At 56.1% G+C, this 23,343-nt stretch overlaps 1 protein-coding gene across 7 annotated transcripts in view; it reads right to left on the bottom strand.

The window, feature by feature from the left end:
• The window catches only part of LOC120240870, a 154,495-nt gene that overhangs the window by 85,592 nt on the left and 45,560 nt on the right, over window positions 1–23,343 (bottom strand). For 6 of the 7 annotated variants that reach the window (XR_005530750.1, XR_005530748.1, XR_005530747.1 and 3 more), the window contains exon 2: window positions 2,587–3,649. Coding sequence is in view for 1 of the 7 variants with exons in the window: in XM_039245731.1 (XP_039101662.1) it covers window positions 2,033–2,352 (320 nt within the window). In the remaining 6 variants the exon portion in view is untranslated. Of the gene's footprint in view, window positions 1–2,032; window positions 2,562–2,586; window positions 3,650–23,343 lie in introns of those variants that run through there. The other variant, XM_039245731.1, reaches the window with a different exon arrangement.

Raw genomic sequence — 23,343 nt, 5'->3', positions numbered from 1 at the left:
ACCAGGACCAGGACCAGCACCAGCAGCACCAGGACCAGCACCAGCACCAGCACCAGCAGCACCAGCAGTACCAGCACCAGCAGCAGCAGCACCAGGACCAGGACCAGGACCAGCACCAGCAGCACGAGGACCAGCACAAGCACCAGCACCAGCAGCATCAGCACCAGCTCTAGCACCAGTAGCACCAGCACCAGGACCAGGACCAGCAGCAGTAGCAGCACCAGGACCAGCACCAGCACCAGCACCAGCAGCACCAGCACCAGCACCAGGACCAAGACCAGCACCAGCACCAGCACCAGCAGCACCAGCACCAGGACCAGGACCAGCACCAGCACCAGCACCAGCACCAGCAGCACCAGCACCAGGACCAGGACCAGCACCAGCACCAGCACCAGCACCAGCAGCAGCAGCAGCAGCACCAGCACCAGCAGCACCAGCAGCATAACCAGCACCAGCACAGGGACCTGCACGAGACCAGCAGCGAACCAGTCGCACCATTCACCACCTAACAAGCAAGTCCAGGGGCCACTGGGCCAGACACACCCAGAAACAACCTGGTTTACACCTGTCATCCCACAGCAAGCGTTACAGTCCCACTTTCACTCTCAACTGTCCGGGCTTAGAAGAGAAACTGGACCGTTTCGCCACTAGTAAGGGGTATGAAGGCCCAGAGAAGGGAGGTAATCTGCCTGAGATCACACAGTCACCAGGAGACAAGAGGAAGGCAGAAACGTGTCTCCAGCTCCCAGCAGGGAGGCCCAGTGGCTCCGGTTTCCTGCCCTGTGCCCTGGGGAGCCCTGCTTGGCCCTTCCGTGCTCCAGGTGCTTGGAGAGTAAAACACCACACGGACGGCGCTGACCCCACGGGCCCACCCGGAGTTGAAATGGAACAGTATCTCCCACGTGCCCGGCACACAGCGTGGCTTTGATACACGGTGGTAATTTCCGGGCCGGCGTCCACAGGGCACCACACTGCACACGTGGGGCCGGGACTCGGCATCCAGAAAGGAGGAGCCAGGCTGAGTCTCATTTCCCAGCGTGACCGAGCTGTCTCCTAGGGCAGAGCCATCCCGGTCCTCCTGGGAGAGGCGGGCGGTGAGCCAGGCCGCCACCATGGGTCTGTTCTTGGAGCCACCGAGAGAAGGAGAGGTGGGTCATGCGGGGAGTGGGGCCCCAGGTGCCAGGGCTGGAGGGCGGGGGAAACAGCAAGAAGGGGCGCCCGAGGCCCGGGGGCAGTGCTGTGCCTTGGTCCTCCCAACTCCCTCTTCCAGCTGAGGCCCGCCCGCCCCAGGGCAGCTGTGCACGCCCAGCCCAGCCTCCCTGCCCTCCCCGCTCTCCAGCCCCCTCCCTGCACGACTTCTCCCCCTGCCCTGCTAGGCCCTGGTACTCCCGGCACGACACCCATCACACGGGGCTGCAAATGCCCACTCACCCAAGGGCACAGGCCCCCTCGGGCTGCCCGCAAACCCGACCACACAGGAGGGTGTCTGAGAAAGTCTGTCTCTACCTGAGAACAAAGAGGGCACCCAGTTCTGAGGAGCCCAAGAGCATTCTGCAGTGGGCAGTGCTACACACACACACACACACACACACACACACACACACACACACCTTTCTAAAGACCCCGAGGGAATAAAGAGACTCTACCCTTCCGCTGAATTGGCCCGATTCGGTGTAAAACAGCAGGCAGCTCCTGGCTTCCTGCTCAGTATCCCCTTGGAGAAAGAACCTCAGGTGAGTTACCCACGAAACCCCACCACTCTCAGCTGTACAATGGGCACACCACTGCCCACCTAGTGGGGCTGCAGGCTGACTGAGTTAGACAGATGCTCAGAAAGAGAACGCTTCCCTTCCTCTGTCTGTCCTCTCCAGGAAAACTGAAATAAAAGCACTAAGAGTCACTCTGATGTGAGCAAGCGAGACACAAGAAAGAAGAGGCCAGCTGTGTGGGGCAAACCTGTTTCCTGACCTCACAGACTGCTTTCTGGGGCGGGAGAAGGGCCTGCACGAGTGAACAGCAGCTTACAACACACCTCGGAGCGCTGGCTGAGAACAGTGTGGAATAATCAGAGGCCACGACTTCCAGGAGGAGGTCAGGGAACTTCCGGCTGACAAGTGCCACCGGGCAGGAGCAGACCTGGGAGCTCCATTGACACCGAGCCCGGGCTCCGCCCAGTGCGGTCCTGCCAACCAAGTGCCAGGTGGCCCAGGTGGCCTGCACTCGGGGCACTGGCTGTTTGAGCCGCTGTCCTCCTGTGGGCAGCCCGATGCTAAGGCCACGTCCCTCAGCGTCACCAATGTCACAGAGAGTCGGCTTGTCAACTGCGGAACCGCCACAGGCCTTCGCTGCCATGACCAGCCTGGCACTCGCTCCTGCACCCAGACACTAGGCTCCCCTCCCTGGCCTGCTACCGCCTCGCCGCTGGGCCTTCCCATGGGCTCCGGCAACCGTGACCTTCCATCAACTGTCCGCGCCAACCTGCCGTACCCAGTGTGAAGTCCAGCACGGCCCACCCGGCTCTGGGTCAAGGCCCAAACAATGGTCCAGCCTCCGCAGGAGCCCTCCCCCCACCAGCAGTGACCCTACCATGTGCTGAGCCTTTGCCGTGTGCCGGGCACCGTGCTGGGGGTCATCGCGAGCCTCTGCTGTGTGATCCTCAACACGACCCAGGCGAAAGACGGTAGCACACGTCACCTCCACTTAGCGGAGAAGGGAAGGGCACGCAGCAGCCCCTCGGCCCCGGCCACACAGCAGGGACGGCTCAGAGAGGCAAACCCAGGCCTCCTGGGTGCACGCGCGTCGGCAAACATTCAGCAGCGTGTTTCTCACTCTAAGCACCGAGCCGTGCCTTCTGTCCCTATTTACCCTCGGTGTCTGCATCCCTGAGTGCCCTTTCTGCAGCCAGAGACACTCTGTGCCAGGCAGGGTGCTAGGTCTTCAAAACACACTTCACGAGGAAGAAGCCTCGGCCTTCGAGGCCCTTGTGGTCTGGTGGGCGGAGACAGGCACACGAACCAGGAAATCAGGCGAGGTAGGACACAGGCATGATGACATCTGCACAGGGAACAGCAGTGGCTCCTGGGACGCTCCTTGCTATCTCCCTCTGTCGCCCTCCATGCCCAGCACCCAGACAGACACGCGGAGGGAGCCACTGAACACCAGCTCCCCTTGAGAAGCGGCTCCATCACAGCGACTTCTCTCCTGCCGGCCGGGCCAGTGTCACCTAAAGCCCAGGTGAACACCGGACGGAACAGGCGGAGCATGTGTGCACGAGGAGGAGGCCTTCTGTGTCACGGGGAGGCCCCGGTGGGGCTGGCAGAGACCCAACCGAACATTCATGTGGAGATAAGGACAGAGCTCTCGGCCGTCACAGGAAGCGGTGGTCCTCTGTCCCCCAGGGGCATCCAGGCTGCAGGGATCCACCCGGCTCTCGGCCACGGCCATCCTTAAAACCGCCATTAGCATCCAGACAGGTGCTGGGTGCAGGTAATTCCAGAGAATGCTTCCACCGTCATTATTCCCCAGGCAGCTGGACGTCACTGTAAATCCATGAGGCTCAGAAAATCCTCGAATGAAGGCCCACACGACCGACAGGCACAGCCGTCACGAGGGGCATCTTTGTAATTCCTTTCTGGACCAAAGATCAGGCCTGCGGATGAGAAAAGGAAAAATCAATCTTGTTAGGATCATGGACCTAGGGCAGTAGTCATGTCATTCTTCCTTGCGTTTGACCCTCATATACTTAGAGGGAAGCTCGCCAAAAATAATGCCCTGCAGCTCTGATGCCCAGACAGACACGAGGCAGGATGCCCGGGGCCCTCAGGGAAGTGTTCCCTCACACAGGCACCAAAGACCTCACAGATCCAGAACTTTCTGCCACTTCGGGCTCCCCAGAACTACTCTGAGAGGGTAGAGGGCGCATCCATTATAAAGATGAGGAGAAAACAACCAAGAAGGAGTCGGCGGCTAGTTTAGAGCGTTGAGCGTGGGGCCAGCCAGGCACAGCCCTGAGTCCCCTGCACGGCTGCGAGGTCCTGGCCGGGAGCGGAGGCGGTGTGGGCTCAGCTGGTAGGAAGGAGCTCTTTGTTTGGTTTCTTTTTCAAGACAACTGCAACATTCTGGCACCGCTCCAGGCCTTGCCTGCACTGCAAGCTTCTTCGGGGCAGGGCCTGAGGCCTGTCCCTTTGGTTATTCACATATGCAGCCACTACTGACCGCCCGCTAGGTACCCAGGCCTGCTTTAGCTCCTGGAGATACTCCTGCCTCCCCAGCGCAGTGGCCTGAAGTTATTCTAAAGGCAACTGAAGAACGCATGGCCCCAGGATGCAGAGGGCTGCGGGCTGGACGGTGGCCGCCACCCAGCCACTGCCCTGCACAGGAGTGCCTACCCCTTGCCCGGCTAGAAGTTCTGGCCCCCCAGCCAATCTGAGACTCTGGGACTCCCGCCTCTCTGTTCCAGATAAGGAAACGGAGGCACACGCAAGGACCTGTGTCCCAACTGGTACGAGCAGAGCCTGAATCAGAGGCCAGCCTTCTCCCGAGTGTGGGCCCTGATCTGCTGCCCTGTGTTACCTGTGAGGACGCCTACCTGGAGCGACTGGACCTCAAACTTACTACCAGGCATCTCACATGCACAGAATCCGCGTTTAGTCCTGATCACAACTTTATCTGTTAGAGACTCTTCTTGTCCAGTTTGAGAGGTGAGAAACGTGAGACCCAGACAGGTCAAACAACCTGCCCAAGGTCACACAGCTAGAAAAACCATACAACAAGGCTTTGAAAGCAGACAGTCCGGCTCTGAAGCCCATGACCTTGACCATGACAGCCATGGTCACTAATAGCAACCGCTCAGTTCCTGCAGTAACAAATTTTCAAATATGTGGTTGCATAAAACAACACAAATTCATGATCTTAGGGTTCTGGAGGTCAGAGGTCTAACACGGGGTCACCAAGCTAAAATCAAGGTGTTACCAGGGTTTTTTCTGGTGGACGCTCTAGAAAAATCATTTTCCTTGGCGTTTTCTAGCTTCCAGAGGCGGCTCTCGGATGCCTTGGCTGAGGGCTCCCTTCCTCCATCTTCACTACAGCACCACAGCATCTCTCGGACCCTGGACCCACCTGTATACCCCCTTCTCCAACCCGTCAGCCTCCTCATTCCACTCTCAAGGACCCCTGTGATGATACGGGGCCCATCCAGATGACCCGAGATCATCGTCCAGCTCACAGTCCAGAACTTCAGGCCTATCTACAAGGTCTGTCTTCACGTGTAAGGAAACATCCTCACAAGTCCTTGGGACCAGGGCACAGACATCTTTTGGGGGACTATGATTCACAGCGACCGTGCCATCGGGGCTCCGTCCTCTGTTTTAAGCATTCTTCGGTGACCAGGGGTCACAGGGTGAGCTCCTCTTGTCCCATTCAAACCCACCTGACACAGTGTTTCCCTGACACAGTATTTACACCCAAGAGAAAGACAGGTTCTAAAGGGATTTTGAGTAACTAAATATGAGCCCCTAAGAGAGAAATTCAGGATAGTGGTTAAGATATTTAAAGTTAAACTAATAAATTTACTAGCTATGTTACTTGGGGAAAATGGTTTTCAGCCTTAGTTTCCTCACCTGTAAAACGGGGACAAATCACAACTCACTGCTGTCAGCACAGAGCCCCCCTTGGATCCTCTGTGCCCCCCCGCCCCTCCCCCACTTGTTTTCTCTCTCTCTCCCTCAAAATAAAAAGAAAGAAAAAAGAAAGAAAGAAAGAAAGAAAGAAAGAGAAAAAAGGAAGGAAGGAAGGAAGGAAGGAAGGAAGGAAGGAAGGAAGGAAGGAAGGAAGGAAGGAAAAAAGAAAGGGAAAGAAAGAATCACCATAAAGCACTTGGCATGTTGCTGGGTACATATTAAGTGCTCAATTAGTCATTATTTTGTTTTGCAAATGGATGAGGCCTCCTGTGAGTGGAACGCAGCCTGTCCTGGGTCTCCTCACCTCCGCTCCTCAGCTCCCACAGATACCATCGAGAGCTGCCGGCCCGAGGAGCAGCCAGCAGCGGTGGGGCACCAGAATGACAGGGCCGGGGTCCTGCGGGCTGAGAGAGGCTGCTTCCAGCGGGAGGGGCAGTGACTTGCGGTATCAGCCCCAGTCAATGGCAGGGGAGAGGGCGAGGGACACACACAGTCTGTTAAATATTTACAGAGGCCCACGGGCAAGGCTGGAGCCAAGTGAGTTTCGTTGGGGACAGGCACATTAAAGCTCTGTCACCTGCGGAAGCATTATCACATGGTCTGCTGGGTTTCACTGCAGCCAAGCTGCGGACCCTCCCGGAGGAGGGGCAGCCCCGCCCCGCCACGGGCTTCACCCGCAAGAACTCGGGGCCCGGCACAGCGGACCCTGTCACATCACCCAATAGTAACGTCTCCCTGTTTGTGGAGCATTTTCACTTCCTCCGCTACATGATTCCTTTCAAGGCGTTTGCTTCTGCTGTAACCAACGGGCCAAAAGATAAGAGTTGGTCAACACGCTGGCTTCTCACGCGGCGCTGGATGGATGATCTGGGACACTGGTTTGGAAGTATCCGCGGAAACTGAACGGATGTATGTCCTGTGGCCCAGCAGCTCTGCACCCACGTGTAAACTCACAGAAATGTCTTGGGGGCGCCTGGGTGGCTCGGCCATCAAGCGTCCGTCTCTTTGATTCAGCTCAGGTCATGATCTCGTGGTTGGTGAGACTGAGCCCCTCATAGGCTCTGCACTGACGGCACGGAGCCTCCTTGAGATTCTCTCTCTCCCTCTCTCTCTGTCCTTCCCCTGCTTTCACTCTCTTTCGCTCTAAGTAAACTTTAAAAAAAAAATAAAAGAAAAGAAAAGAAAGAGAAAGAAAGATATGCCTTTGGATGTTGCTGGCAGCACTATTCATAACAACCCCAAACCTCACACTGCACAAGTGTCCGTCAACAGTAGAAGGGACACATGCAGGGGCGCCTGGGTGGCTCGGTAGGTTAAGCGTCTGACTTCAGCTCATGATCTCACAGGTTGTGGGTTCGAGCCCCACATTGGGCTCTGTGCTGACAGCTCAGAGCCTGGAGCTGCATCGGATTCTGTGTCTCCCTCCCTCTCTGCCCCTCCCCTGCTCTCACTCTGTCTTTTTCTCTCAAAAGTAAACATGAAAAAAGAATTACACACACACAAACACACACACACACAGACAGGAATGTTACACTGTTACACTGTTACACAGCAATGAGAACAAGCTACAAACATAAGCCTGAGTAAAAAAAGCCACACTCCAGGGAGAGCCTGATGGTGTTATTTATATTAAACACATAAGCAGGTTAAACTAATCCATGCTGTGAGAAGTCAGGACAAGGTGATTCTGAGTGAGGGGGGTCCTGAGTGAGGGGGAAGGGACAGTTAGTGACCAGAAGGCGTCAGGACTGGCTCCAGAAACACGGGTGACATCCCGTTCACCGGGGTGTGGGCCGCACACACGCGTGGCCAGGCGGCCCGGGTGCTGAGAGAGATGCATCATCGAACGCCTGTCACAGCCTGCTTAACATCCTCCTCACGTCTCCTGAGAAAGTGTGCAACTGGCACGCCGCAGGCCCAGGCCCTGGCACCCACCAGCCCTCCTGCCCCTCCGGACGCAGCGGGCCCTGTCCCCGAGGGCACCTAGGGGAGCGCGTGGCAAAGAGACATGTGCTGACCTGGTGACTCGGCGTTCGGAGTTGGGCTTGCAAGTGCCCCATGAGAGAGCACCGCTCCCGCCCCGGCCCCTCGGCCCAACTCTCCTCCTCCACTGCCTCCGGGTGCCGTCAGGCCCTAATATGTCATTTCCTTCAGCCCCAACTATGTCATTTCCCTCTTGACTCCCCCAGTTCCACCAGCTGACCCCTGCAGTAGGCATTTTGAAGAAAAACAAGACATAGGCTGCCTCTATTTCCTCCCCAACACAGAGACAGAGAGAGAAAGAGAGAAAGCACCTTTGTACACCAGCACCCCTTAAATACAGACCCACACAGGGATGTTCTGGTAGCTGGAAGATTCCGGGTGTCCCGGGTTGGCTCAGAATGGTGAGCAGGGGTACAGGGCACAGGCTGCATAGAAGTCGGGTCAAGTAGTCCCCGACACCGCATGTGAGGGAACCGTGGTGGGAGATGGGGGGGGCGCGTGTCGGTGGTGTGCCTGGCTGCCTGCTGTCCCCCTTCCACAGCAGGGTCCCCTGGACTCTGAGGGTGTGCGCGCTCACTCGCTCTCACTCGCTCTCTGTCCTCTCTGTCTTCTCTTGCAACAGTGAGCAGTCCTGTGGTACACGACTCAGCAGATGCTGCCTCGGGCGCCTCTGAAGGCCAGCCGCGGGCACGGCTCTGGCCAGAGCCGATAACAGCCGTTCTCGGCCGTGACGGTGCAGTCTGGAAAGTGCCCCAACTCTGGGCGTGCCCGCTGCCTCTTTCCTCAACACAGATGCAACAGAAGAGGGGTCCACTGTCTCTTTCCCTGATGAAGGGGGATGCAGCAATTCCTCGGGCCGTGCTCAGCTTCCATCCGTGATACCCGAGAGCCGGGCCTGTCCATCCTGCAAAGAGAAACCAAGGAGACGTGCTCCCGGAGCAAGTGGCAGCAGCCGTCCCGCTGACAGACTCGATTTTCGCTCCATTTCAGTTTCTCCTCCACGTGTGCTGGGAAGACACCGGTCAGCTGCTCTGGAATCCCCCAGCCTCCCAGCACCCGCTCCCCCGGCACACCCCTGATTCTCCAGTCAGAGGATGGGGGCCAAGATTGGGCTTTGCAGGCAAAACAAACCGAGGATGAATCGCAATGCTGTGGTCAGCCACTAGCCGTGGGCACACCTCATACGTTCTGTAACAGTGTTTCTTTGTCAGGGCACCTGGGGGCTCAGTCGGCTGAGTGTCAGACTTCGGCTCAGGTCTTGATCTCGCGGTTCGTCGGTTTGAGCCCCATGTCAGACTCTGCTGACAGCTCAGAGCCTAGAGCCTGCTTCAGATTCTCTCTCTCTCTCTGCCCCTCCCTGGCTTGCATTCTGTCTCTCTCTCTCTCTGTCTCTCTCAAAAATAAACATTAAAAAAAATTTTAAGTGTTTCTCTAAGGAATCGAAATGTATGTCCTCTGGGGTTCCTACGTGGATGAGAGACTGTATATAAGGATCTCACACACAGCTGCCCCCAGTGGGCTCACAACTCACATGGCGCATCCTGGATGCACCAGGATATGGCTGCTCTTCTCACCAGTCAGGCTGGAGAGGTGCAGAGTGAACCCAGGCCTGTTCACTAGTGTTAGTGAGTCTGACAATCCCAGGCCAGACACCCCGGGCTTACACAGAAGGGGCAAGGGAGCCCACCCAGAATGAGCCCTCCCACGGCCACGTACCATCACCTGCACTTGTAATGGAGCCCTGCTCACAGCTCCAAGGACGCTGATTAGAGCCAGTCTTTAAAAATGCTAGCGTTCAGGTTGGGCCAGGCTCCAGAAGCCCTGTACGGTGCTTGGGAACTTGGCATGAGCTTCCTAAGTGCTGGCTGGAAGAATGCCCGGGCGGCTCGGCCAGTTACATGTCGACTTCGGCTCAGGTCATGATCTTGCAGTTCATGAGTTCTAGCCCCACATGGGCTCTGTGCTGACCGAGCCTGGAGCCTGCTTCAGATTCTGTGTCTCCCTCTCTCTCTCTCTGCCCCTCCCCAACTTGTGCTCGGTCTCTCTCTCTCTCTCAAAAAATAAAAACATTAAAAAAAATAAGTGTTGGTTGGAATAATGCTAGAAATCACATCAATCAAGAAAGATAGGACCCTGCCTGCAGGGAGCTGCCAGGCTATCCCCAGAGAAGTGGAGACAGTACGCGTCCATAAGTGAACATGCTGGGTGATGTCCAGGGGTGACAGTGGGGTGGCAGGAGCCAGGGCAGAGAAAGAGAGGCTGGGACATACTGACTGTGAGAGGCCCCTGCATCTCAGAGCAGAAGCAACCTCATCCAAGGCTTGTCCAAGGGCACTGGCTGTATGAAGTCTTGTCACCTCAACAATGCTGTGCCGTGTGAAACCCATGTCCAAATGAGAACGGGTAGGCAGAGAGGGGGCTGAGATTTGAGCCCCACGCTTCTGCCTCCAGAGCCTTTTTGTTTAACCATAGGCTGTCCTGCCACAGAAGGGTTATGTGGTAGGAAAGACTGGGGGCAGGGTGACAGGTTAAGAAGGTTCCAGAAGACAGAGATGGGGAAGCAAGAGCTAGTTGCTGGAAGGGTCAACGCACAAAGGCTCCCCAGGCATTGACAACATCCACAACCAGACTCTGAACAGAAAGGCCCAAGCCTGTCAGTAAATCCCAGTTCTCGCTATTTCTCCAGTAGGAGGTGCCCCACATTGCCCAGGACATGCCTCGCCAGGTGGATCCTCATCAGAGTGGTAGAGCGTCTGTCCGTGGCCTGGAGGTGTGACGTCTTCCCTAACTGGCTCAGGGCCACCATGACGGGAATGGGGAGGTAGTGTCCCCAAAGCCACATGAGCCCTGACTGCCTCTCCCCACCCACAAGTGGGAGGAGAAACCCGTGTGAGCGGGGCCGGGGGGCACGTAGGTCCTACGGGCCCACGGGACGGTGGCCCCTGTCAGATCCAGGGAGACGACTGTCCCTGTGACAGGTCCCTGGGTTCCCTCACAATAACCTTCTGTGTCATTCGTAGACCAGGCCAGAGAGGAAGGGCAACAGCAATTTTAAGCGAGAGACAGAGAGACAGAGGCAAGCAGACAGACAGCAGGGGAGCGGATGCTTCGCCAAGTGGTGACCAGAGCTCCGTAGACAAACAGACCCAACGCCTACTAGGAAGGAGCTCCACTTCCTGAACCCACATCCGTGTCCGCCAAATGCGCCCTGCCTCGCAGAGCTGGGGGAAATCACAGTTGGCCTGTGTGACGCCCTCTCACGTAGTAGGTCCTCAATAAAAGAAAGCCTTCCGTGTACTCGGCGCACAGCCAACTCCTCTACAGCTTGAAGGTGATTCCGATACTGCAATGAGCTGAGAAAAGTCATGAATGCTCTCCTTCTACAAATAACAAAACTTCAGGCCTGGGAATGGTTCCCCCCCCCCCCCCCCCGCTTTCCTTTTGTTTGCCTTTGCCCACAGAATCCCTCAGGGAAAGGTCATCAGATGCCCATGAACAAAGGGGGCAAAGTGCCCTGGACCCAAGCCACGAGCCACAGAAGGATGACTGGAGGAGGCAGCTCACAGAACAGCAGGACCTTCCCTCCAAGACTCAGAGGAGGAAAAGCCCCAGAGCGTGGATGTTCTCCCAGAAAGGAACTCTGAAGGAAACCCAAGACCTCCCATGGGGCCCTGTCTGCAAAGAGCTTCACATCTCATTTAAGAAAATGTGTCAATGAGAAGCCACCCCTTTGAGGACTACACCAACAAGCTGATGTCTGCGTGCCCTGAACCGTCAGGGAGCTCCACGCAGGACTGCGGCCGTTTCCACGGACGGATCACACGGGCCCTGAGAGGTATGCAAATTGAGAAGAAGGGCAAGGATGCTCAGGGTTGGGGCAAGGGATGAAAGCGGCATTTACTAATCACCCAGCACAAAAGAGATCCCTTTTATTTCCCCACTTAATCCTCATTAATGATCACAACCCAAGGGTCAGGAGTCGGGTCCCAAAATTACAGAAATGGGGAGAAATGGAGAGCAGGCCCCTTGCCCAATGTCACACCACTCCCAGGGGGTGGAGTGGAGTCCAGGACCGTCAGCCGCACGCTCCCGCGGGGTCCAGCACTGCACCAAGTCCTCCTCCCTTGAGCACCTGGGTCACATTCTGGGGCCATAAGCTCCATTCCTCAACACAGAGCTCCCCACCCGGCGACCGTGCTGTACCTGCCCTTTCCCACACCCCACAGCTCCCACATCCCATAATCACCACCTTTGTTCCAAATGCTCTTTAAAACCTGGATTAGCTGGGCTTCCGGGGAGGTCACGCTCTGACTCTGGAATGCACTTCTGACTTTATGGAAACCGGTCTTACTTCAAGCCACACAGGCACATGTCACTAAGTAAACTCGGGCCATCTACCTTGTCCCTGGAGCTGTGGGCAAAACTCAAAGCAGAGGGGGTGGGGCGGGAAGAAGAGACCACGGAACAGAAAACCAACAGGTAAACACAGGGCACATGAAGTCCATGCCGCCAGGCTGCCCCCCGAGTGCGCCAGGCAGGGAGGGAGCCGCGTCACTCTGCCCGGGACCACCGTGCGGAAGCCTAGCGGCTCACACTTTGCTGTCGCCAGCACCCTCCCCCCCGAAGGTGAACTCCACTATTCCCATCTCACCAGCATTTGGGGGTCAGGAGCCGCACAGAGTATACAGGCAACGCAAAGGCTACCTAGGGGAAGACAGGAGACAGGAGGGAGGGGAGAAGAGCAAACAAGTGCAATAAATAAGCAGCAGAAATTAAAATTCACCAAAAACATGTCAGAACAGTAGTTCAGAAAAGAAGTCTGACAGGGAACTCAAGTGTCCAGAGCTCCGTGGGAACTGGGTGGCATTCCGGCATTCATGGTGATGTCACACACACACACACACACACACACACACACACACACACACACACTGTTGTTTAGGGTGTGTGTGTGTGTGTGTGTGTGTGTGTGTGAATTATTCATGTCTGCCAAGCTCCTTCAGGGCAACAGGAGCACAACCGGCTTCTCTGGCCCAGGGGGCCTCACGCCCGTGTCTCTAACACTCACCCGGGGGCCTCCTCCAGTACAGATACCCACAGTCCACCACGGCAACGCCGGTCAGCAGGCCTGGGCTGGGGTGTGCTCCACAGGTCCCCGGGGGATGCGGGGTGGGGGCTGACGCAGGGGTGGAGAAGCCCCGTCCTAGGAGTGAGCACCCAGCCTGACGTGAGTGCCGTGAGCCAGAGACCATGACCTGCCCTGAGCCAGAGACCATCATCAACGCCCTCTGTGCCCCTACAGGGCTCCTGACACCCAGGGGCTTGGGCTGTCCTCACCCACCCCTCGGAGGTTGTCCTGTGTTGTATCCTGCAGATGGGCAGCCAGGGCCCACCAGGGGGCTTACCTGAGGACCCCGATCTAGACCAAGCGGAACCTAGAACCTAGAGAAAAGGAATATGTGCTCTCTAAACTTTGAAAATGTAAGGTGCTTTACAGGAGAGGAAGGAAATGGAAAAGGAGAAAAGAAAAGGACCAGAGTACTAAGCCCTCAGTACTTGCCCCCTTGGCCATGCCTCCTGTGCTCCTGCAGCCTCTGTGGGCCCCAGGGAGCACGCAGCCTCGGTGGCCCCCAGGGAGCACGCAGGCTCGTGGGCCCCAGGGAGCACGCAGCCTCGGTGGGCCCCAGGGAGCACGCAGCCTCGTGGGCCCCAGGGAGCACGCAGCCTCGTGGGCCCCAGGGAGCACGCAGCCTCGGTGGGCCCAGGGAGCACGCAGCCTCGTGGGCCCAGGGAGCACGCAGCCTTGTGGCCCCTGGCTGCCACCAGTGCTAACAGTGGAGGAAAACCAGATTCGGGGGGCGGAGGAGGGGACCACGTGGGACTCTCCACGGTCACATGGCGAGCTGACGGAAAGATGTGACCATGACAGGAGCCCAGAGCTCTCTGTTCACCAGGCCCACAGGGCGCTCCGCACGCTCGACACAGCTCCGCGTTCCTGGCCCCTCTCTTGTACGCACGCGGGCACCCAGAGGGTCACGTCCAGAGAGACACGCACAGTGAGAGCCCGCAGCGCCAGGCATATGCCAGCAGGAGACCTTCCTTTCGGAAGGCACAGGGTCACCCGACACATGTAATCACATCCCTTCCCTGTCTCAGACCTGCAGGATTAGTCATGGCCTCACCATCAGGCCAGAGGTGATGTCCACAGCTAACGTTACGGGGCTCAGGTTGGGGCAGCATGCACTCAGCGAACCAGCCTGTCCCATCATACAGGGGACAAAACCACGACACCAATGACACAGGGGTAATAAGATGAACCGCGACTAAAGCCCCACGGTCCACGTTCTTAAACTTTCAGCCTCAGCTCTAACCACCTCTGCACTCTGGCCACACTGGGCATGTCACTCACTGACCCTCTTCTGGTCTCTGCTACTGCTGTGCCTCTAACTGTTCAGCCCTCTCGGCGAACTTCTACTCATCTTGCAAAGCCCTTTCCCTCCTCTTGTGCAGGCTTCCCTGTTCTCTCGTCATCTCTCTGTGACTCACAGCTGAATCCGCTGTTGCCCTTCCCCCAGTGTTCCCACGGTGTAGTGACGGACATGATATGGATCTTAAGTTCCAAGCTCTGGCCCATCCACTCCGCCCAGCCACCCAATATTCAGAACTGGGGTGCTCTGAAAGCATGCAGGCCTTATTTTCTCCATATCCCCGGCCCCACACTGAACTATCATTTCCATGTAGCCCTGGCCCAAGGACAGCAACCATACGTACCATCCTTAAATTCTGTACCTCCCAGAACCCACCGCTGCAGATGCTCGATTAACATTCACACCGGATATTCATTTCCTGTGCTGCTTACAGTGCTCAGCCAGAACGATGGAGACTGTTTCAAGGAAGAGACGGCAGGGAGATTCCAAAAGAAAAGTGGACGACGATGCTGAATCACCGGATTCCTCGAGGGAGTGGAGCAGAGACAGGCTCCAAGATTCTGGAAGGGAAACAGGGTTTCTGGATACCCAGGCTCTGTTTGCATTCTGCCTCCATTATTCATTGAGCACCCCAGGAGGCTTAGTGAGCATTCTGAAGGTCTGCCTTCCTCCTCTGAAATTAACAACTGCCCTTACTTCACAGGGCCGGCCGGGAGGATAAAATGAGATAATCCATGCAAAATGCATGGCGGGCCCCTCACACACAGAAAGACTCAATAAATATCAGCCAATATTACTACCTCCCCCCCCACCGGCAGCTCAATACGTGAACATTAACCACCGGCATTTCCCAGCAGCCAACAATGCTCCGGAATGATAAACATATTCCCTACGCTTCCAGAAATTAAAAGGGGTCTCCTTCCTATCCGTTTTCCAAATGAGTTAAGGATGAGAAAGTGCCGTCCTTCAGTTAGTTCACTGCCACATACACTCAGGCGGTGCAGGTGAATGAATAAAAAAAAGGGAAACAAGGTATGTGTCATGGGCATTTTGAGAGTCTGCAAGGAGGAGCGTGTATGTGTATTCAGCCTGAACTTGCCTGCCTTTCCCTGGGGGGACACACCCGAGGCCAGAGGCAGACCCAGGTCTCCAGATGCCACAGGCACTGCCGGCTGGAGGTCTGCTGCTCCCTGTCCTTGACTAACCCGGGCAGGGAAGCCGAGCTGGCCAACATGGGCGAGCAGAGAGAGCAGACTGCGGCCGGGACAGCCGCTCAGCCGTGCAGCCGGGAGCAGATCAGACACCGCACAGGACTGTTCTGGACACTCCGCGCTCCCGGGTCTGGGTTCCTAGAATTTCAGGAGCAAAGGGGCGGGAATGGGGACAAGAAATGTAACTGAGCCCACACAGGACCGGTGACAGCCCTGGACATAATTTCATCAAGTCTCTCCCCAGATTCCCACGATGGCAGACAGGGGTGGCAGGTCCTTTCCCTCACGTGGGACCTTTGGAAATGGAAACGGTCAAGCGAGGGTTCCAAACCCGTGTTTTCTGACTCCTTCCATTAATGGTCTCTGCCAAAGGGCAGTGACGGCATTACAGGAAAAGGTCACCTGCTACTTTTGAAATCCTGTAGTGGTTGAGGTTGTTTTTCAAGGAGCGTATATTTTAAATACAATCCATAAAAAATACAGAGGTTTTGCTTGGTCGGGGTTTTTTTGTTTGCTTGCTTGCTTTTGAATCAGCATCTCACACTAGAACCTGTGGACATTCTTCTCCAGGTACCAGAACAGCTCGTGGCTACACGTCCAAAAGCACCAAAGAGCTGCATCCCAATCATTTTCTCTGCATGACAGGTATCCTGCCCGCACTGAGGGGCAGTCAGACACTGCAGCGGATTCTCGCGGACTCCTGCCAAGGGACAGATGAAGGTCGGGGGTCCTGGGCACCAGGAGGCCCGCACAGCCAGCTCCTGCAACAAGCCGCCCAAATGCACACCCGCCGCAGGAAGCAGCCTGCGCGCTGCTCACCCCAATCTACCTGGCCCTGCCCCCAGCCCCGTGAACTCACCAGCCAGGCCACAGGGACAAGGGGCAGTGCACATTCTTCCCCTGCGATGGGAAAGGGCCACAGAACCAAAGTAACCTCTCTGACACCAAATTTCTTAAACTGCAAAACAAGCGCTGTGCATATGGCAGAGGCTCAAAGTCAACGCTTCCCCAAAACTCTTCCCCCGCAATGATCTGCATGACCCAACACAGAGGTGGTGTGGCAGTGTCGGGGCGGGGATGGGAGGGTTCTCGTTCCTCTTTGACTAACGTCTGTTTCGTTATACAAGTTTTCATGTCGCTGCCCCCCATCCCCACTCATCCTGAGGTCTGCCGAGGTCTGCGGTCCCTGGGAGCCCTCCTGGCACCCAATCAGCAGAAGGTTGTGGGCGCTAACACGAGGCTAAAACATAGATGGGGGCCATCTGCTGCAGAGCGCCGATTTCCAACACACAGCTCCTGGTGTGCCCTGGCCGAGCGAGGCCCCCACCAGCGTAACCACCTCTATGCATGTCCCATTTCTGCTGTCTCTTACTGTCTTTTCTTCCTTGTGGAGGCGGTAGACAGGGCACGGTGACGCGACCCACCTACACGGGGATGGGAGGTCAGTCTGAGAGGACAGGAATGGATTCAGCTTCGACCTATGGGCTTCCTACCCTTTCCAGTCACTGGGTGGAGGCAGAGGTGGGGGAGGGGGGAAGGGGAGACATGACAAGGCAGTTACAGGGTTAACAGGAAAAGGGGCACATGCGGCAACAAAAAGGGCTAACATTCCAGGGCACCAACCACGCACCAGGGCTCTGCCTGTATCACATTTAATCCTTGCCACAACCCAAGACAGGTTCCCGTTACATACAAGGACGACTCCAAGGTCCAGGGATTCTAGGCTGCTTTCTCAAGATCCCCTAGCTGGTAAGGGGGAGAAGAAGGTTCCTCTGGCAGAAGAGGAGGTTTGCTTCAGCCAGAGCAGGCCCAATGAGGGTACTAGCTTCACGGGATACTTCATCTCACTTCCATCGGCACTATCTACTAAGGAAGCGTCTACACTCACGGAGAGGGAATGGGCTCCTCCTCCTGTCCACCTTCTCCCCTCCGAAGGGGGCTGACCCTGTGTGGGTGACTGTCTCAGGAATTCAGGAATCCTTCTTTGCCTGGCCCCTCCCCATGGAGGCTGGGGACGGGGGGGGGGGGGGGGGGGGGGGGGGGGGGGGGGGGGGGGTTACGGGGGTGGGGTTGGCTTCTCTGGCTTGCAGCTACTCCACACTAGCCTCTGCCTCTCCCCCGTGTCTCTCCAGAGCATCTCCCTTGGTGCTGCTCCCTTCTCTCCTCCAAGCACACCTCCCCTGGGATTGAGGGGGCGCCCTAATCCACTATGACCTCGATGGAACGAAATATCTGCAAGACCCTATGTCCAAACACATTCACATTCTTAGGTCCTCACAGAAAGAAGTTTGGGGAAGAAGGGGGTGTTACTCAATCCAGTATGGCTGTCTACTGTGGCCTCCTGTTATAAAGTAAAATATGACAGGGGCGCCTGGGTGGCTCAGTCTGTTAAGCATCCGACTCTTTATTTCCGCTCAGGTCATGATCTCATGGTTAGAGAGTTCGAGCCCCACTTCAGGCTCTGGGCTGACAATGCAGAGCCTGTTAGAGACTTTCTCTCTCTCTCTCAAAATAAACTTTAAAACACAAAAATTAAGGAAAATTTGAGAAACATTCTCTAACTTCAGGTTATGGAGCTGCAGGGTACGAACGGTACAAACAGATCCTCAAGCTCTCAGGAAGGCAGGAGGAAGAAAAGCCTGACAGAAAATGGTTGGTATTGTCAAACATCTCTGCTCTTCTGACTTTCGATGTTAGTCAAACACTACAAAGCTTAATACTGAGTAAGGCGACTTAAATAATTAATACGGGATAGCGTTAGCATCCTTCTATCATGTAATAGTAAAGAATAATGTCAGCTTCGTGGTTTACTAAAGACAGCCTAAATAATCAACTGTCATACGTCGCATGCAAACTGTGGGCTCATTCACTGGACCCCATCCTGAACCTGGGCCCCAGGCCCCGGTCACTGGCATCTCTGCCACCACACTGCCTGAAGCTGCCTATTACCCACCTCCATCCACCGGAAGCAGCCCCCTACCCCCAAAGCGTGCACGAAGGGCACAGCAGCACCTGTGGGTGTGTCTAGGGGAATTGTGAGTCCTTCTCAAAGCCCACTCAATTTTTCTAATGTAAAAACATGGCACTAACAATGAGAACACGTGAAGGAGGACCAGGGGTACAGAAATATACATGCAGGGCCGTTAAAAAAAAAAAAAAAAAAGTTCCAGGGGCACCTGGGTGGCCCAGTCGGTTCAGCATTCGACTTCGGCTCAGGTCATGATCTCACGGTTCGTGGGTTCAAGCCCCGCGTCGGGCTCTGTGCTGACAGCCAGCTCAGAGCCTGGAGCCTGTTTCAGGTTCTGTGTCTCCCTCTCTCTCTGACCCTCCCCTGCTCACACTGTCTATCTCTCTCTCTCTCTCTCTCAGAAATAAATAAAACATTAAAAAAATAAGTTCCTAATTCAAATGATGGGAAATTGGTAAAACACACTATAAACCATCTACACAATGACATGTCACTGCGTGTCTATATAGACCCACGTAATTACACCCCATAATCAGGAAATGCTCAGACCCATTCATTTCTGGGTGGTGCAACCAACCTTTTTGATTGTCTCCTATTCAGAGTGGAGGCCCAGACCCTGAGGCCACGCTGCTGGGAGCCTATAACCTGTGCCTAGAGCCCTGGGCGCCTCACCTGTTTTAGCTCAGCCTCACGGGACTGCTGTGGGATTAAATTAAATGAGTCACTATTTGCAAAGGATTTAGAACAGCTGCCCAGTTCATCAGAAGTGCCTCGTAATTTTTTGTTAAAGAAAATATTTGTTTTATAATAAGAAAAAAATGCATTGAGAAAATCCAGGAAAAACTCCTCGTGGGTGAGACCGGAAGGGATCACAGAGTAATGCCCTCTCCTTATCTGTTCCTCTCATAATGGTTTCTGGGGAACATCCCACCCTCCGAGAAGGCACAGCTTAGGCTCCCCAAGCAGCAGGCTCGGACATTTTATTAGGAGGCGGGCGACCTAGAGCCTCTGGCACATTCACCTTAAGAGACGCCCCAAGACAGGTGACAACTCTGAAGGTCTTGGGTCCTCCCAGGTCCCTTGTCAGCACCCGCCCCCACCAGGCCCCAGACCCCCAGAGCATCTGCATAAAATATGACACTGCACATCCTCAAGGGCAGGCCTCAGAATTCATTTTTCACCCGGAGCCAAGGCCAGCAGGAAGGGCATTACCATCCCAATGGGCCGCTTCTGTCAGAGTAGGGCAGAGAGGAGGGCAGGGAGGCGGGACGGGGATGCAGGGGGGCAGGGAGGTGGGATGGGGATGCAGGGGGGCAGGGAGGTGGGATGGGGACACAGGAAAACACCACTGGGTCAGCGGAGCCCTTCCAGACAGAGCGTCCCCAGGGAGCACCAGGAGGAGGGAGGCATCTGCGGCTCACCCGCATTGTCATTCCAGCCTGGACCCCTGGACAGTCCCCAGGAATCTGCACCTCAAGATCAGAGCTGACACTCCCCTCGAAATTCCTCACCTCACGCTGGAGGAGGGACTGCACGGGGGTCTTCCAGGCCCAGGAGCTGAGAGGCGGGTTTGCACATAAAAGGACTGGCTGGTCCCCCATCTCTCCCACCTTCCTTAGCAAGTGAGGCCCTCCCCTTGCATCCTCCCTGACAACCTGACCCTGGCTGAGACCAAACGCAAGCCCAGGCAGCATCCCCAGCCATTCCTCACATTCTGGGTGCCCGAGCTCCAGAACGGGACCGCAAGGGGCATCGCAGGCCAGGAGGGCCAGGCCCTGCGCCGGAGTTAGGGGCGGGGGACGTAAATGAGGCTAGAGAGGTGAGCAGCCCACCCGCAGCCCAGGTACTTGTCAGGCCCAGCTGATGAGGCCAGGGGAGCTGTTCTAGCTTGGCTTAAGGAGGCGTATCATCCTACACCGTGAACCCAAACCTTACACACACACACACACACACACACACACACACACACACAGAGTGTACCTTCTGCTAAAATGGCCCTGGCTTCTAAAAGATGAACCTCAAGGCTCCAACGTGTACCTCAGTATGAAACCCGTGTTGAGGTCCAGCGAACATGAGGCAAGGCGCTTGGGGCCTAGGTCTCTTCACTAGTGACAGCGCCGGCGTCTGTCTATGTAGAATGTGACGCCAGTGCCCTCCGTGAAGGCCTGTGTTCACCAGCAGATAATCGAGCCTCCAACACAAGCTACGATCTGTGCGGTGGCTTCTGACATGGCTCCCCCAGCCCCCACCGCAAGCAACAGCGGCTCCTGTCTCCACGCCCGCACGGCCCCGTGTGCGCTCCCGCCCTGTAGCATTCTCCCAGGCCACCCCTTCTATTAGACCAGCCTCCTCTTCCAGGCAGGTGCCGACCTATGCCCCTCGCCTCCCCCTGCTCCTCTCCAGGCTCCTCGCCTAGCCTGGCTCCCATCAGGTAGGGGTGGGCAGTGCCTGCTCCCCAGGTGAGGATCAGCCAGGCCAGGCCCTGGGCCGGGAAGCAGTGAGCCACAACCTGTGGCCAGGGTCACCTGCATCCAGCCGCCCCCGGGCTGGCATCTTATCCCTGGAGCAGGAGCACAAAAAGACTGGGGGTGCCAGGGTGCACATTCCCTGCACCGGCAGCTTCCCAGGGCCTTATCGGCAGGAGCTTGGACCTGTGTCCAGGCAAGACCGAGGAGGTGCTGGGCCTGAACTGAGGCCCAGCCATTGCTTCCCAGCAGCTTCAACAAGTAACAAACTCCAACAGACCGGCAATTTTAAAACAGCAGGGTAGGACAGATGGCGGTCCCCAGACCTAACGCACCTTTAGGTTAACGCACCTTTCTGCCACCTTTCCCACTGAGCCACTTGGCAGATGAGGACGCGGTGACAGGCACCCGCCAGGGCCCCACGGCTCCGGGCAGGGCTCCTGGGATTAGACCTTGGGTCGTCCAGCCGACTTGCTCCCCACCACCCCGCACGGACCCCAGGGGCTCAGAACGGCTCCAGGCTTGTGCGCTGAGCCCCCTAGCAGGTCTCTTTCCTGTGGGCCGGTGGAACTCCAACCTGACTTCTCCCTGAATGGACTCAGGATTTCCCAGTATTAGAAATTTCCTGCCAAATTCAGTATGCGCCCATTATGAAAGCGGGGCGAGGGAGAACAAAAGGAAAGGAACCTCCCCTGGGAACTTGTTCGGTGCTAGGAACGGACATCCAGTCACTGGATGGCCCAGGAATGCTGACAGGAGCAAGTGCCGTCACTTGCACTTTCCCCACCGGAGGCTGGGTCCCCAGAGAGCGCTGGCATGGCCAAACTCAAGCACGGGGACTCGCAGCACCCGATTCCAGCTGGTCGGTCTCTCCCCTCCTGCATCCCTGCCCGCCCGCACAGAAGTGGCCTGCCCACCGTGGACACTTTCCCTCCCTCCCTACCCCCAGTGCAAACCCACACCCCACCCACGGCTTCTGCTGCCCGCAGGCCGGGCCTTGGACTGATGCAACCAGAGTTCCCAGCCAGCTTCATGCTCCAGCTTGTGACAAAGGAAGCGTCTTCTCCTTCCACGGCAGGCCTGGGGGTACCATGCCGGGTGCAGGGCACGGGTGCAGCCAAGCAGAGGGCGCAGCTGGCTGTCACTTGGCACTCACCTGGAAACGAGTCCCAACCTTTCCCCTACATCTCACGCTGTCCTCACTGAGCCAAAATAACCCCGAATGACCGGTGCCAGTGGGGCATGGGGACAAGTCTTGTCATGCCAGCCAGCCTTTGCTCTGCTCACCCAGACACCAAAGCACAGCCCTGACTGTAGGTACAAGCCTCCTGAAGAATCCAGCGCAAAGGTGGGCTCACAGCTGGTCAAGTCTCAGAGCAGCCACGTGGAAGCTTCGTCCAAGATGGGTGGCCTTACGCAAGTCATTTTACCACTCTGAGCATCCATTTCCGAGCACTGTATTAGGGAAAACCTACGATGCAATACGAGACTTGGTCCTTGTCCTCAAGAAGATTCGCATCCATTGGAGAAGCAGACATTAAACAGATGCTGACATAAGTATCTACTAACTTAAAACCTGCAGCTGATGCTGTGATGGAGAAGTCTGCCCAACCCCCACCCGTGCCATGAATCAGGAGGCTCCAGGGGGAGGATTCCGGAGAGCTGACATTTACACTGATCCCTGGAAGTTAGCAGGATTTATTATTTGCTTATGAAGAAAGAAAGGAAGAAAGAAGCTTCTTTGGCAAATACCAAGTATGCAGGAACATTTAAAATTGGCAACTGCCCAGATTAATGAGAGGGGTCCTGTATTCACTTGCAAAACATGATTTTGCGACCACAATCAGATGCAGATTTGGAAAGAAATGTCCCCCATGGAAACGGAGGTGTCCCTTCCTGAAACAGCATTCCAGTGGGGCTCTCCACTCCCCCATCTGCAAAATTCACAAGTTATTCAAAAGGGATCTTACAAATCAAAGAGGAAAAAAACTGCTAACACCCCAAGGAAATGACCAGTTGACAAAGCACAAACAGGCAACACACAGGAAAAGCTGGTCCATCCAAAACATCATTGGTCTGGGGGCTTTCTCTCCCAACTGAGGCTTTGCTGCATTCTGCAGGACACGGTCTCAGCGGCCCCTGTAAGCAGGTCTGTGGAGTAGCAGCGAGTAAAACATTCCTCAAAAGAAATCTGACACAACATACCAAGATTGCATGAAACTCCTCTCATCTTTGCGGGGTGGGGGGAAGGCCTGACAAGGAAACAGCCAGAGATGCAGGAAAAGGTGTGTGTGTTTTAACGGGTAAAAGCAAGAGGAAACATGAGTGCCCCCAGTGCTGAGGTAGCTAAGGGTCACGACGCTGCGCGCACTCTCTGCTGTCATCCTGGGGGAGACACCCTGACCAACAGCCCTGGCCTCTCCGTCACAAAGCTCCATGCCCCCTAGAAAGGACGCAGGGCTTACAGAGTACCTTTGTAGTATAGGTGCATGCTTCCCTATGGAAAAGCTTCTCAAAACAAGTTTTTAAAGGGGCGCCTGGGTGGCTCAGTCAGCTAAGCATCCGCTTCAGGTCAGGTTATGATCTTGCAGTTTGTGAGTTCGAGCCTGG

The sequence above is a fragment of the Hyaena hyaena genome, unplaced genomic scaffold, assembly GCF_003009895.1.
Source record: "Hyaena hyaena isolate Hyena2069 unplaced genomic scaffold, ASM300989v1 scaffold_268, whole genome shotgun sequence".
Lineage (NCBI taxonomy): Eukaryota > Metazoa > Chordata > Mammalia > Carnivora > Hyaenidae > Hyaena > Hyaena hyaena.
The sequence above is the reverse complement of the archived record's forward strand: the minus strand, read 5'-3'. Positions and strand labels throughout refer to the sequence as shown.